Here is a 14,628-nt window from a genome sequence, read left to right as displayed (position 1 = left end):
GGTCAGATTCTGCAAATGCTACTTCTTCCTTGTGTGCATCACCATAAATTCCTCTATGTAACACAAAAGAGTCACCACAATGTAAGTCACCTACTTGGAAGCCACATGCACTGTAGTCCTGGTACAGACTGAGACCTATAAGAAAAAACACTTGGGGTTGCTTTGCTCTGGGTGCTTAATCATCCAGATTTAGATGAACATTCAGATGCCAGAGGTATCTCATACCAGATAGTCTTGGAAGGTAATCAGTGGAGGAAGAAATTTCCACAAGAGTCCAGAAAACAGGTTCATTCATTTTCTCGTATCATCTGCATAGAAATATCTTGTTTTTTAATTTCATGAATATATTAAAAGGAATTGAGGAGATAGGTTTTCTTTCTTTTTTTTATTTTTGTTTTTATTTTTAACGTTTATTTATTTTTGAGACAGGGAGAGACAGCATGAACGGGGGAGGGTCAGAGAGAGAGGGAGACACAGAATCTGAAACAGGCTCCAGGCTCTGAGCTGTCAGCACAGAGCCTGATGCGGGGCTCGAACTCATGGACCATGAGATCATGACCTGAGCCGAAGTCAGATGCCCAACCGACTGAGCCACGCAGGCACCCCAAGGAGACAGGTTTTCTGACACTGTTCACCACATCTTCTTCCTGAAAGATTTACATGCAACTCCATAAAACTTGGAATTATGCTTTCAAAATTTACATTTGACATACAAATCAACATATTCCATTATTTGCAATTAGGTATAAGAAAATCTGTCATGTATACGTTAAATCTAGCCTCATGCTGCCCAATAGAAATATAATGCAAGTCACATAGGCAACTTTAAATTTTCTAGTAGCTACATAAAAGCAAAAAGAAACAAGTGACATTAATTATATTTTACTTAATATACACAGATTATTTTTTAACATGTAATCAGTGCAAAAATTTCTGAATGTACTTTGCATTCAGTTTTTCATACTAAGCCTTTGAAATCCATTGTGTATTTTATATTTGCAGCACACCTCAATTTGGATTAGCCACATCTCAAGTGCTCAACAGCCACACATAGCTAATGGCTCCACATCAGTGCAGTTCTAGCCATTTCCTTATTGAATGGCCTTCTGGGCTGTTTCCAGTTTTTTACTGTTAAAACCCTTAGCCCCATGTTCCCCTAGCACTCTGAGCACATGACTATCATCTTTTACCACTACATTTTAATAGATAAAATACGTAGACATTGTATCTGTCTCCCTCATTAAACCCCATGCTCCAGGAGGGCAAGGCCATTCCTTAGTCTTTGTTTTGGCCTCAGCACTTATCAGAATCCTTGACATCCAATTAAATATTTGTTAACCTAAACCGAATAATAATTTTTTTCTCCTAATCTTTTTTTTTTTTTATAACTAGAAGAGACTGATCCAGAGACTGAAGAGGAGATTGAAGGTGAGGAATCTGAAGCTCAGGAAGGGTCTGAGGCCCTGGAAGTAGCTGAGGAGACCAGGGGATCCTTACCTGAGGAACCTCAAGTGCCGGAGGTCCCTGAAACAGAACCTGAATCAGGTTAGACTCTACTGAGGCCATGTCCTTAATTCTACTTATGTCCATCGGGGTATGTGTGTGTGTGTGTGTGCACACACATGTGTGTATTTGTGTCTTTTCTATGTTAATAAAACGGATGCAGGCTAAGAATGGTGACATGAGCTTCCAGAGAGCAACCATTTAGTCCAAATCACATGGGTTGCAATGTCGTAGAAATGCCAAATCTTCTCTGCCCTGGTACTGGCACTCAGGAGCAGGGCCAGCTATGTAAAATGTGAGTCTCGTGGTTCAAAAAGCAGGAAAATGTGCCTTTAAATGTACTAAAATATGAAGCTTTTCCTTTTCTTCCACAGACTCTCTCTCAATTTGTCATGGTGCTTTTGGTTTGCTATTTAATCTCATTTTCACTAAATAAAACTTTTAAATTTTATTCATTAGCATGGACTTTACTGTTCATCTTTATGTCGTACAATGCCATATTTAAATGGAAATATACGAGCATTTAACTCATGTGCAGAGTCACCAAAATTATACAATTTGTGTTTTGCAGCTTGTACATGCATATGCATTTCATTCTTAACAGAATACTGTATCAGTTCCATGCATAAAACTAGCTCAGCTTTTTATTTTGCTTCTTAATATGCGAAGAAAGGGAACTCTGGGTTGCCCTGTTTTTTCCTTTACCTCTACATCATCCTTTTCAGCCTAAATGTTTAGCTAATACAGGAAAGTAACATGAGTAAGAAAGTTTCCTTGATTATTCACGTCTCTTTGAATGCTATCACCTTCTTTCAGTATCTGAAGCAAGTTGTAGTTCAAGGGAAAGCATGGTCTCTCATTGCTGCCAGAGTCCTCCCTCCCCCCACAACACTCAATCACATGACTCCTTCACACATAGGTCCCTTAGAATTCTACGCTCACGATGGGGCATTGGGAATGTTCATGAGAACTTGAGAGCAAGGGATGGGAAACACATATTGTGCGTATCTCTACTCGCATGCACTCTCTGTTGTCCCCCTGGAGTCCCTTTTGACTTTGCTTAAAAAAACAATTCAAAGGTAAAATTACTAAAAATTTCAAAATGACAACCAAAGAACATTAATCTAAGTGTGAGGCCATTCTAAGCAAAAGACCTTGTGCAAGTGCACGGGTCACACACTTGTGAGCCAGCCCTGCCTCACAGGTCCAGTTTGGTGGACTAGTGCAGGGCTCTAAGAAGGAGTCTGTGGACAATGCAAGTTACTCTCAGGAGAGTGTCTTAAAGCAGCAAGACAGGGGACCCCACTGTGGTGGGAATGAGGCACATAAATGCTTTCAAGCATGGTTAGTATTGGATTAGAAACTAATCCTACAAACTAAAGGCCTTCAGATACCTGCAGCTACATGCCAGCCTGGAGTAATTAAGGGCTGAGAACCCACTGTTAGCTGTAAAAGGACCAGGACTAAGAGGAATTTTTACAGTGAGAAATCTCAAGTTCAACATAAATCATTTTTACTGTAGGATTGGCATTAGCTTTATGAGACAATAAGTACAAAATCAGATCCCTTGTGCCAAACAGAGGAGCCAGCAGGATGAAACATACAATTTCCTTTTAGGAGTCCCACACCTCTATTGACTTCAGCTCCTACCCAGAAACTTCATTGTTTTCTTCAGTACCTAATCAATTTGACTGATGATTCTTCTACCCACCTACCTTTCACAAGAAGACAGGCCATAAAATACCAAAAGAAAGAAAGGAAACTGACATCCATCAAATATGACATGTCAAACATCTCCCTATAATTCCAGTGTCCACAATAGCTCACAATTAGTATTTACTGATGTTATAGGTCTATGGGACAATTCAGTGTTGTTGCCTTCTACCTGATTAATTCCCCCCAGAGAACCTACTTTGGATGTTCTAAAGCCAGCATCCTATTCTAGTTAGGGTCAGTTCTAGCCCAATTCTAGACAATGTTGACATGACTAGGCTTCTCCAGGGCTGGTTTGCTTCTGTAAAATGGGTCTCTTTGGCCATATTAAACCATATTTTACTTCACAGAGGGGCTTGCATCTGGTTTAGCTAGTGATTACTTCTTCTATCCAAGGGTCTCTTTCTTCATAAAGTATTCTCCTCTAAATTACTTAAGGAGGCAATTATGAACACAGCCCAAGTGTCCATTGATAGAAGAACGCATAAAGAAGATATGGTGTATATACACACACATACACACACACACACACACACACACACACACACACACACAGTGGAATATTATTCATCCATAAAAAGAATTAAATCTTACCATTTGCAACAACATGGCTGGATCTAGAGGGTATTAACGCTAAGCAAAATAAGCCTGTCAGAGAAAAGAATAAATACCATATGGTTTCACTCATATGTGGAATTTAAGAAATAAAACAAATGAACAAAGCGGAAAAAAAGAGACAAACCAAAGCACAGAATCTTCACTATCGAGAACAAACTGATCGTTATCAGAGGGGAGATGGGTGAGGGAATGGGTGAAGTAGGTGAAGGGGATGAAGAATACAATTATCTTTTTTTTTATTTAAATCCAAGTTAGTTAACATACAGTGTAATAATGATTTCAGGATAGGATGTAGTGATTCATCAGTTACATATAACACCCAGTGCTCCTCCCAGTTCTCCTCCCAACAAGTGCCCTCCTTGATGCTCATCACCCATTTAGCCCATCCCCGCACCCAACACCCCACCAGCAACCCTTAGTTTGTTCTCTGTATTTAAGAGTCTCTTATGGTTTGTCTCCCTCTCTGTTTTTATCTTATTTTTGCTTCTCTTCCCCTACGTTCATCTGTTTTGTTTCTTAAAATTCCACATACGTGTGAAATCATATGATATTTTTCTTTCTCTGACTTATTTCACTTTAACATAATACAGAAGAGTACAATTATCTTGATGAACACTGAGTAAGGTATGGAATTGTTGAATCACTATATTGTTCACCTGAAATTAACATAACACTGTATACTAACTACACTGGAATTGAAATAAATATAAATTTTAAAGCTAAGTTGCTTATTTTAAAGTCTCCTAAGCTCCACCCAAGTCCTGGTTGAAGCAAGTATAGGATGGAGTTTAGGAATCTATATTTTAATGAACACCTCAGGTGATTCTTATACTTGCTCACAATTGAGAACTGTCATAGGGGAAAAAAAATTAGGCTAAAGAAAATTTTTATTAATGGTTGCCTTACATCATGGAAAAAGCTCAGTATTGTACTTACGAAAAACCTGGTCCTGAAAACTTACACTCAAGGGTGACTTAGCTGCATACTGTATCCACAGGTCACAGTGAATTGATATATCGAATAGAATATAGACAAGTTGAAATTTAGAAAATGTCTCTCAGACAGTGATCATGGTTCTGATATAATTGACATTAAATTGTGTATTTAAAAATCACTCAGATATCCAGTCAAGTTTGACATGATATGATAATTATAGGAAACATACAAATAGAAAGATGGGAGAAAATCACCATAGTCCTGCCAGCAAGAAGCAACAAATATTTAATATTCTGATATATTTCCTTTCAGTTTTCCTAAGCATGGTATTTTGTTTTGTTTTGACCTGTGACTTGATTGGACTCAAGCCTAAGAGAAAGGTTTTCTCTGGGACATTTCTTTTTTTTTTTTTTTTAATGTTTATTTATTTTTGAGAAAGAGACAGAGACAGAGAGAGACAGAGAGACAGAGCGCAAATGGGGGGAGGGGCAGGGAGACACAGAATCCAAAGCAGGCTCCAGGCTCTGAGCTGTCAGCACAGGGCCTGACGCGGGGCTTGAACCCACAAACCATGAGATCATGACCTGAGCCAAAGTCGGAAGCTTAACCTACTGAGCCACCCAGGCACCCCCATGTTCTTTTTTCTTTTCTGCAGAGATACTCAGAAGATATTCTTCAATACCATTATGTTTTTTAACTTTGCTAGTATGTGAGCGATTTTTCCTGGAATTCAGTGAGCTCTTTTTATCTTCATACTAGTCTTTGTCTAGCTTAAAATGGTTTTCTTCAATTATACCTTCATTTATTGCTTCAGATTCCTTTTTCAGGATTACTTTTTATTATTTTGGGTTAGTTTCTGTTTCTCAACCACATTAATCTTCCCTGATAGTTTTGATGTCTTTTTTCTTTTTCTCTGTATTCTTTGGAAGGTTGTTGTTCTCCACCTGAGATTTATTTTCTGCTTCTTATTGCCTCTATCCTGATGCATATTTGAATCTGCTATTGCATTTTACATTTCCTTGCATTGCTTTCTTATTGGAACTAGCTTTCTTGCATTCCTGCCTTTATCTTAGGTTGGTCTCTCTTTTTTGCTTCATGATTCTTATTTCATAAGCTATGTTGTCTTCCTGTGCTTTTTGAGTATACCGAGCATGTATTTTCTAAAATTTACTCTGCTTCATAAAAGAAGTCCTTTTCAAAAGCAAATTCTTCATCTAAATCTTTGGTTTAATACCTCTTTCCCTTCACTATAACATCTTTTCAAGGGCCTTGTCATTATGTTGTTGTTGTTGTCTTGTCCTTGAATGGAGCAGATTATATTGAGCTCTAGCAGGTAGAGTAGGGAAACCAACAGGAAGAATAGGTGGAATATTTATAAGAATCATCCCCCAATCCACACACATGCTTGTGCATACACACACACACACACACACACACACACACACATTTTGCTTTAATGTTTTGCCTGATATTCTCAGATATAGACCTGAAGGTAAAGTTAATGTGCATTGGCCTAGTTCAAGTGGTGATATTTAGTAAATATTCATCTTATCTGTCTCTCCTATACTGCGCTGGATCTTCGTCATCTCTGACTATTTCAGTCCGTAATTAGCCAGAGAAACTAAGACAGTTTAGAAGTCCCTGTATATTCTCGGTGTTCTTCTTATCTTCGTCATGATTTATAATGCTTTTCTTTAGATAAGTGAGCACATTAAAATTAAACATATCGTGGGGCGCCTGGGTGGCGCAGTCGGTTAAGTGTCCGACTTCAACCAGGTCACGATCTCGCGGTCTGCGAGTTCGAGCCCCGCGTCCGGCTCTGGGCTGATGGCTCAGAGCCTGGAGCCTGTTTCGGATTCTGTGTCTCCCTCTCTCTGCCCCTCCCCCGTTCATGCTCTGTCTCTCTCTGTCCCAAAAATAAATAAACATTGAAAAAAAAATTTAAAAAAAAAAAAAAATAAAATAAAATAAAATTAAACATATCACCACCAGACCGGCCCTAGGTTTGTCCTCTTCTATATCCTACTCCCTTGACTATTTTTTTTAAACATTTATTTATTTTTGAGAGACAGAGAGAGACAGAACATGAGTGGGAGGAGGGGCAGAGAGAGACAGGGAGACACAGAATCTGAAGCAGACTCCAGGCTCTGAACTGTCACCACAGAGCCCGACGCAGGGCTCAAACCCACAAAACATGAGATCATGACCTGAGCCCAAGTCGGATGCTTAACCCACTGGGCCACCCAGGGGCCCCTCCCTTGAGTATTAATTATAGAATTCTGTAGAAAGAGGACCCAACTGTTACTTTAACTTGGAAAACAGTTTCCAGTGTTACAGAATGGAGCTATATAGAGAATATTACATAAATATGTTATATATTTGGTCTACACAAAATTTCTGTTTCAGAACTAGGAGAGACTATAAAGTGAGAAGATAGACAACTAGTTCTTCCTTCCTTGAACCATCTCTGCTGGATCTGTATGTGATGCATGTCTTATAACATCTAGGAAAATAGTGTTCTATCTGTATCTTCAATACACGCACAGCTGGGACTTTGATATATCATTGTCTTTCATTGTCACTTTATGATTTGTTGGTGCATTTTCATGGGTGGATTAAGAAATTAAAAGAGGGGTGCCTGGGTGGCTCAGTTGGTTAAGCGGCCGACTTCGCTGAGGTCATGATCTCGTGGTCCGTGAGTTCGAGCCCCGCGTCGGGCTCTGTGCTGACAGCTCGGAGCCTGGAGCCTGTTTCAGATTCTGTGTCTCCCTCTCTCTGACCCTCCCCCATTCATGTTCTGTCTCTCTCTCTCTCAAAAATAAATAAATGTTAAAAAAAAAAAAGAAATTAAAAGAAATATCAGGAACTCCTAGTCTGATGCCATGTGAACAGAAGTCTGAATAATATTTAACAACAGTTATCACTCAGAATTATATGTGCCATGTGTATATTATTTTGGTCAATGTCCTTTTATATATTTTTAAATATTCTTCATTTTTCACTCTATATTATTAAATATTTTAAGCCATACTTTACCTAACAGGAACTGTATTTTCACTTAGACATAGTATACACAATTAAACTGTGTTTTGAAATTTTCTTTGTGCCAAAAATTTCATAAAGGAATAGTGTTTTAAAATTCAAACACTAACTATTAGCTTTATTTTTTAAGTATCTGAGCCTGGGGAGGATACTACAGTTGGAACAGACATTTCAAAAGGATCCAAAGAGGCCCTGGAAATTAAAGAATTGTCTGAAACAGGTTAGATTATAAAAGTACTTACTGTGTGAAAGTACTTTTCAAATTCTTTTACAAAGGGCGTAGTCCCTTATTTTAGGCATAGTACCAATTTCCTATTTTTTTCTATGTTGTATACCAGTTGATATGTATTAATTTAGTTTATTACATTAAAAATATATGTAGCCAACTTATAGTACTGTTTTTCATCAAATTTTATTTTATACATTAACAGTTAAAGTTGCTATATGAAATTATTAATAATTATCCAAATAATTTTGATTTTATTAATAATTATTCATCTAAGCCATTATAAAAAACAAAGCATAATTAAAATATGATTTGTGAGTGTAATATTATTAATTAGAAAACTAAGTTTATTTCTTTCAAATGTTTTTAAAATACTATAAAGTATAAATTATTTTCACAATATGTCTAAAGATATAATATTTGAAGATTCTTTTTTCTTTCCTTTAACCTTTACTCAAAAGTTGTACTCCCTGAGTTTCCAGAAGATGCTTATCCTGATGTTCCTGAAATGGAGCCAATTAAAGAGAAGGTTAAAAATTTCAACTTTGGCTGGAAACAGCTGGAACCAGCAATCCATGAGTCTTTCGTTCAAATTTTAAACTTGGAGATTGCTGACAAAACACCAGAGGAACTACTTCAAAAAGTAGTTGAGATTATGGAAAGTAAGAGCCACAATCATAACATTTATTGTCAAGAGCAGGTAATATTATTAAAGGCACCGTGAAACTTTAAAGTCTTTCTTGATGGTTTAGGAAGTAAAACATTCAGCATATTCAAGGTTGATATTTAAAATATTTAGGGGCGCCTGGGTGGCGCAGTCGGTTGAGCGTCCGACTTCAGCCAGGTCACGATCTCGCGGTCCGTGAGTTCAAGCCCCGCCTCGGGCTCTGGGCTGATGGCTCAGAGCCTGGAGCCTGTTTCTGATTCTGAGTCTCCCTCTCTCTCTGCCCCTCCCCCGTACATGCTCTGTCTCTCTCTGTCTCAAAAATAAATAAACGTTGAAAAAAAAAAAAATAAAAAAAAAAAATAAAGAATTTGTGAAGACCTGTTTGCATACACATTTAAACTAAGATCAGTCATTATAATCAAATTTCCTAATCTTTGACTACTTTTTTATGCTAATATCCTTTTATTCTAAAAATATCTTCCCAAAAGTTACGTCTTTTTTTATTTTTTTATTTTTTATTTTTTTTTTTACAGAACCCTTCCAGTATGCAGGATGGGAGTTAACTATGGAAGATTATGATGAAGAAACAGAAGACTATCAGGCCGACGCTGAAGTTGAGGAGGAGCTAGAAGAGGAAGAGGAAGAAGAGGAAGAGGTATATGACTCCTTTATTACCTCTCATTCACATTGGTCACATCATTGAAAGTGCACATATCCAGAGTGGTAACTAGCACTTTTGGACCCCAAGAAAACAAGCAGTCATCCTCAATGTTATAAATAAGCATTTTCAACACACTTTGCCTCTACCCACCTTTGCTTGACCCCTGAAATGCCAGGGCTAGTTAGACAATATTTTACACCCATGAAAAAAGAAAAGGGAAATCTTTAAAAAAAATTTTCCACGAAAACATTTATAGGTATTAGAGACAGAAATATTTAACAGAAGTGGGCGTTTTATGTAAAAAACAGCAATGGCCTCTTTGGGAGGCTGCTAGTATGATAATAAGTAGCAGTATTCTCAAGTGGAACAAGTCATTTTCAGGCATTAAACTATTCCCTTAGCAAGAGAATTTTGATAAACATTCTCATTTGATAGCCACACAATTCAGGTACCTATCAATAATAAAATAAGAAGTGATTCTTTTAATTTTAGGTTTTATCAATTCTTTTTTTTTTAATTTTTTTTTAACATTTATTCATGTTTGAGAGACAGAGCATGAGTGGGGAAGGGGCAGAGAGAGAGGGAGACACAGAATCCAAAGCAGGTTCCAGACTCTGAGTTGTCAGCACAGAGTCGGATGTGGGGCTCGAACTCACGAACTGCGAGATCATGACCTGAGCCAAAGTCGGACACTCAACCCACTGAGCCACCCAGGAGCCCCATAGGTTTTATCAATTCTTTTGAGGCTCCTAGACCCAGTTCCAACATGAGAGGAGATCCTCCCCAACACAACACCTAGCAGTTCTCAGACACCAGCAGGGTCTGAGAATTCAATTCTGATACTGTCTACTTGGAGATTCCAGAGGTTAAGGGTTCAGTCCTTAAGGACTGCTCCCCCCTCCCAACCTAGATGCCAGTCACAGCCCCAGGTTATTTCCCGTGCTTCTGACTGACTGGCTACAGATTAGGGGTTCCAGTAACCTCCTTAGGTTCAATTACTTTGCTAAAGCAGCATACAGAACTCAGGAAAACACTTACCTACATTTACCAGTTTACTAAAGGATGAGGTAAAGAATACTAATCAACAGCCAGATGAAGCAATACATAGGACAAGGTCCTGAACAAAGAAGCTTTTTTCTGTCCTTGTGGAGCTTGGGGCCCTGCTTGGTAGGACACGGAAGCTCTTCTAAAAGAAAAGACCAAAAAGCTGTCCTCATGGATTTTTATGGAGGCTTCATCATATAGTCATGATTGGCTAAGTCTTTGGCCATTGGCTGATTCAACCTCCATCCCCTCTCCCCCACCCTGCCTGGAAGGTGGGTGGTAGAACTGAAATTTCCACCCTTCTAATTGACATGCAATAACCTGGCTGAAACTAAAAATAATTATGTTAAGAGAAAGAAGCCCAACAAAAAAAGAATACATCCTGTATGATTCCGTTTACATAAAAATTTAGAAAACTAATTATAGTGCTAGAAAACAGAGCAGTGGTTGCCTGGGAATGGGGCAGGTGGGAGGCAAATAGGAGCAGGAGGGAGAGATTTTACAAAGAAGTGTGAGCAAACTTTTGGTATTCATGAATATATCCATTATCCTGGTTGTGATGATAGTTTCACAAATGAATACTTGTGTGAAAATTATCAAATTTTATACTGTAAATATGTGCAGTGTTTTAATGTTAGTTATACCTCAGTCAAGCTGTTAAAAGTATTAATGGTGGTTATATCTCAATGATGAACTTACAAGCAATTTTTATTTTTTAAATATATTATCTGATTTTTTAACACTAGAAATATATAATTTTCACATTAGGAAAAATCAACAACAAAGATATTTCCCTTTTACCAAACAGAAAGTACAAAAAGAAACAATAGTTCTACTGCTACACCAGAGTTCAGGAATCACACCAAGATAGGCCCAAGTGTCTCTCTTTTCTTACCAATCTTGCCTATACTTCGGGTGCATTTAAATCTGTGTATTATGTCTTTCTGTATCTGTGGGAAATTAATTATTGCCTCTTTTCCATCTCTTCCTTTTTTTTCTTCCATAATACCTAATACTAATTAGGTCTCTTGGATCTATCCTCCAAATATCTGTATCTTTTCCCTCAAATTCTCCAACTCTTTACTTTTTTGTTCATATATTTGTAGATATGTCTTCCATTCATTCTTCTCATTTAAGACATTCACTGGGGTCCTACTGCTGTTATAACTACCACAAAGTTAGTGGCTTAAAATAACAAAATTATCATACAGTTCTCAAGGTTAGTTCTCTGAAATGAATCTTACAGGGCTAAAAGCAGTATTAGCTATGTTCCTTCTGATAGAGGAGAAAACTTTTCCTGTCTTTTCCAGCTTCTGGATGCCACCTGCATTCTTTGGTTTATGGCTTCTTCCTCCATCCTCAAAGCACATTATTTCAGCCTCTGCTTTCCATCATGTTATCTCCTCTTCTGCTTTGACCTTCTTGCCTCTCTCTTATAAGGGACTTTGTAATTACATTGGGCCCACTTGGATAATCTTCCCATCTTAACATCCTTAATCACATATGAAGTTCTCATAGGTTCTGGGGATCTTTGGAGGCCATTTTTCTACCACTCTCCTCTTAGGCTCATTTATGTATTTTGTTGGTGCCCATGAACTCTTTCTACTGTTTATTTGCATTTCTATTAATGTCCTCATCAATTTTCTCCTCAGAGATTGGGTTCTTTCCATCTGTGTTGCAAAGTTTTGTGGTCTATTTGATCTGACTGAACTTTCAGTTAACTAGACTCCCTTAGATGGGTGGTGGTTTTCTTTCTTCTTTTTCTTTTTGTATTGAGTAGGGTTCAGAACTGTTGCTGGAGTGCTTTAGGTGACAACATTCTCAGAAATTATAAAAGGCAAAGTGACTTCTCTCCCCATAGGTCAGGAGTATAGAGGCAGATAGGGCATATATTGATTGCTATGTGTGCCTATGACAAGCCCACGTTACCCAGATTCCTCATACTTGCTCAGATTCAGGTTTGGGGAGGACTCTTCCCACCCATACAACTCCTTCTTGGTCTTCTGTGGACTAGAGAGACCACAAGCACTTCCCTGGTCGTTGCTGATGCTAACATTCCCCAGGACATCCAGAAACTCAGGAAAACAAACTTCCTCCTAGGACTTGACATCTTAATACTCTGTCTCTCTGATGTTTGTCTCCATGCACTCATCCAGCCCATAGTGGTAAATAATGCCATACAGTTCCCTCCCCTAGAATGTTTATGGATACCAGTTGTCTGCCCCAGCAGTTAAGTTTAAGAGAAAGGAAGGGAATGTCTTCATATCACCATTTTCCCAGAATCCCTTTTTCCAAGACACTCCACACATTGCCTCTACACACATACCTCACATTCTGTTTCTAAAATTTATTTAGGGATAATTCTGGACCCACCCATTATAAGGAAAAACTGGAGTCAATGAATGTAAGCCATTTACAATTAACTAAAAAAAAAAATTTTTTTTTAATTACTCAAATGGATTGAGATATAAAAAACAAATGCTAACAAAAAAAGAGAAGCATTCTGGATATCAGTAAAAGTAGAATTGAAGGAGAAATGCATTAAAATAACACAACAAGGGGCGCCTGGGTGGCTCAGTCGGTTAAGCGGCCGACTTCGGCTCAGGTCATGATCTCGCGGTCCATGAGTTCGAGCCCCACATCGGGCTCTGTGCTGACAGCTCAGAGCCTGAAGCCTGTTTCAGATTCTGTGTCTCCCTCTCTCTGACCCTCCCCCATTCATGCTCTGTCTCTCTCTGTCTCAAAAATAAATAAAACGTTAAAAAAAATTTTTAAAATAAAATAAAATAAAATAAATAAAATAAAATAACACAACAAGATACTTTACACTGTCAAAGATAAGCAAAACTGGGCACTGAAGTGGTAAGGACAGGTTTTAATCAATACGGAAAAAAGTCCAGTGTGAACTGAACTCTGATTTGGACAGAGGTAGGTAGAGATTTTAAAAGGAGAATTAGGGAGCAGGAAGGGGAACAGCAGGAGCCCTGTAGATTCAGGGAAGTAAAAACTCGCCAGTGTCCATTTATGGATGAATGGGTAAAGAAGTGGTACATTCACAAATACACACACACACACACACACAGGAATATTATTCAGCCATAAAAAAGAATGAAATCTTGCCATTTGCAACAACATGGGGGATCTAGAGGATATAATGCTAAGTGGAAGAAGTCAGTCAGAGAAAGACAAATATTATATGATTTTGCTCATATGTGGAACTTAAGAAACAAAGCAAACAAAGGAAAAAAGAGACAAAAAACAGACTCTTAAATACAGAGAACAAACTAGTAGTTGTCAGAGGGAAGGTGGGTGGGGAGATGGGTGAAATAACTTAAGGAGATTAAGAGTACACTTAATTTGATGAGCACTGAGAAACATATAGAGTTGTTGAATCACTATATTATATACCTGAAACTAACATAACACTGTATTTAAATTATACTGGAATTTAAATAAATAAATACATGCATACATACATAAATAAATAAATAAATAAATAAATAAATAAAATTCTTAAAAATGCTTTAAGTAAAAACAATAAAAATAAAATTCTCATGAAACAAAATTATATTGACATACACATAGGTCAGAACTTATACTTTCAGTATCATTTGAGAGCATATATTTTTACTGCAAATTCAACAATGCTTTTAAATAAAATTGTATCTTGGGACGCCTGGGTGGCTCAGTCGGTTAAGTGTTGGACTTCAGCTCAGGTCACGATCTCGCAGTCCGTGAGTTCGAGCCCCGCGTCGGGCTCTGGGCTGATGGCTCAGAGCTCAGAGCCTGGAGCCTGCTTCCGATTCTGTGCCTCCCTCTCTCTCTGCCCCTCCCCCGTTCATGCTGTGTCTCTCTCTGTCTCAAAAATAAATAAACGTTAAAAAAATTTTTTTAAATAAAACTGCATCTTATAATTGAATGCATTATAAAAATCATATAAATGAGAACAAACATTGAAGAATTCAATACAATTTTAAATGTCATGTGGCCTTATCTCAGATTTATCAAAATCCTTAATTTTGAGAGATTATACATTTCAGCTTCAAAATAAAAAATGTATATATTTTTTTCTAGCCCTTAGCCTTTCAAAAAAATAAAAAAGATTACATATAAATGCTTTGCAGTGTGGCAGAAGTAGAAATTAGAGTTACCAGGAAAAAACAACCACATGATACCCAGTTGTATTTGAATTGCAAATAAAAGAATCATTTTTAAGTA

At 37.7% G+C, this 14,628-nt stretch overlaps 1 protein-coding gene across 10 annotated transcripts in view; it reads left to right on the top strand.

Annotated features, from left to right (window-relative positions):
• The window catches only part of AK9 (adenylate kinase 9), a 145,580-nt gene that overhangs the window by 70,282 nt on the left and 60,670 nt on the right, over positions 1-14,628 (top strand). For 9 of the 10 annotated variants that reach the window (XM_045058599.1, XM_045058594.1, XM_045058600.1 and 6 more), the window contains 4 exons: positions 1,387-1,545; positions 7,943-8,032; positions 8,500-8,700; positions 9,239-9,360. In XM_045058599.1, the coding sequence (XP_044914534.1) occupies positions 1,387-1,545; positions 7,943-8,032; positions 8,500-8,700; positions 9,239-9,360 (572 nt within the window). The remainder of the gene's footprint in view (positions 1-1,386; positions 1,546-7,942; positions 8,033-8,499; positions 8,701-9,238; positions 9,361-14,628) is intronic. The other variant, XM_045058597.1, reaches the window with a different exon arrangement.

The sequence above is a fragment of the Felis catus genome, chromosome B2, assembly GCF_018350175.1.
Source record: "Felis catus isolate Fca126 chromosome B2, F.catus_Fca126_mat1.0, whole genome shotgun sequence".
Taxonomy (NCBI): domain Eukaryota; kingdom Metazoa; phylum Chordata; class Mammalia; order Carnivora; family Felidae; genus Felis; species Felis catus.
This window is presented reverse-complemented; position numbering and strand designations above follow the sequence as displayed.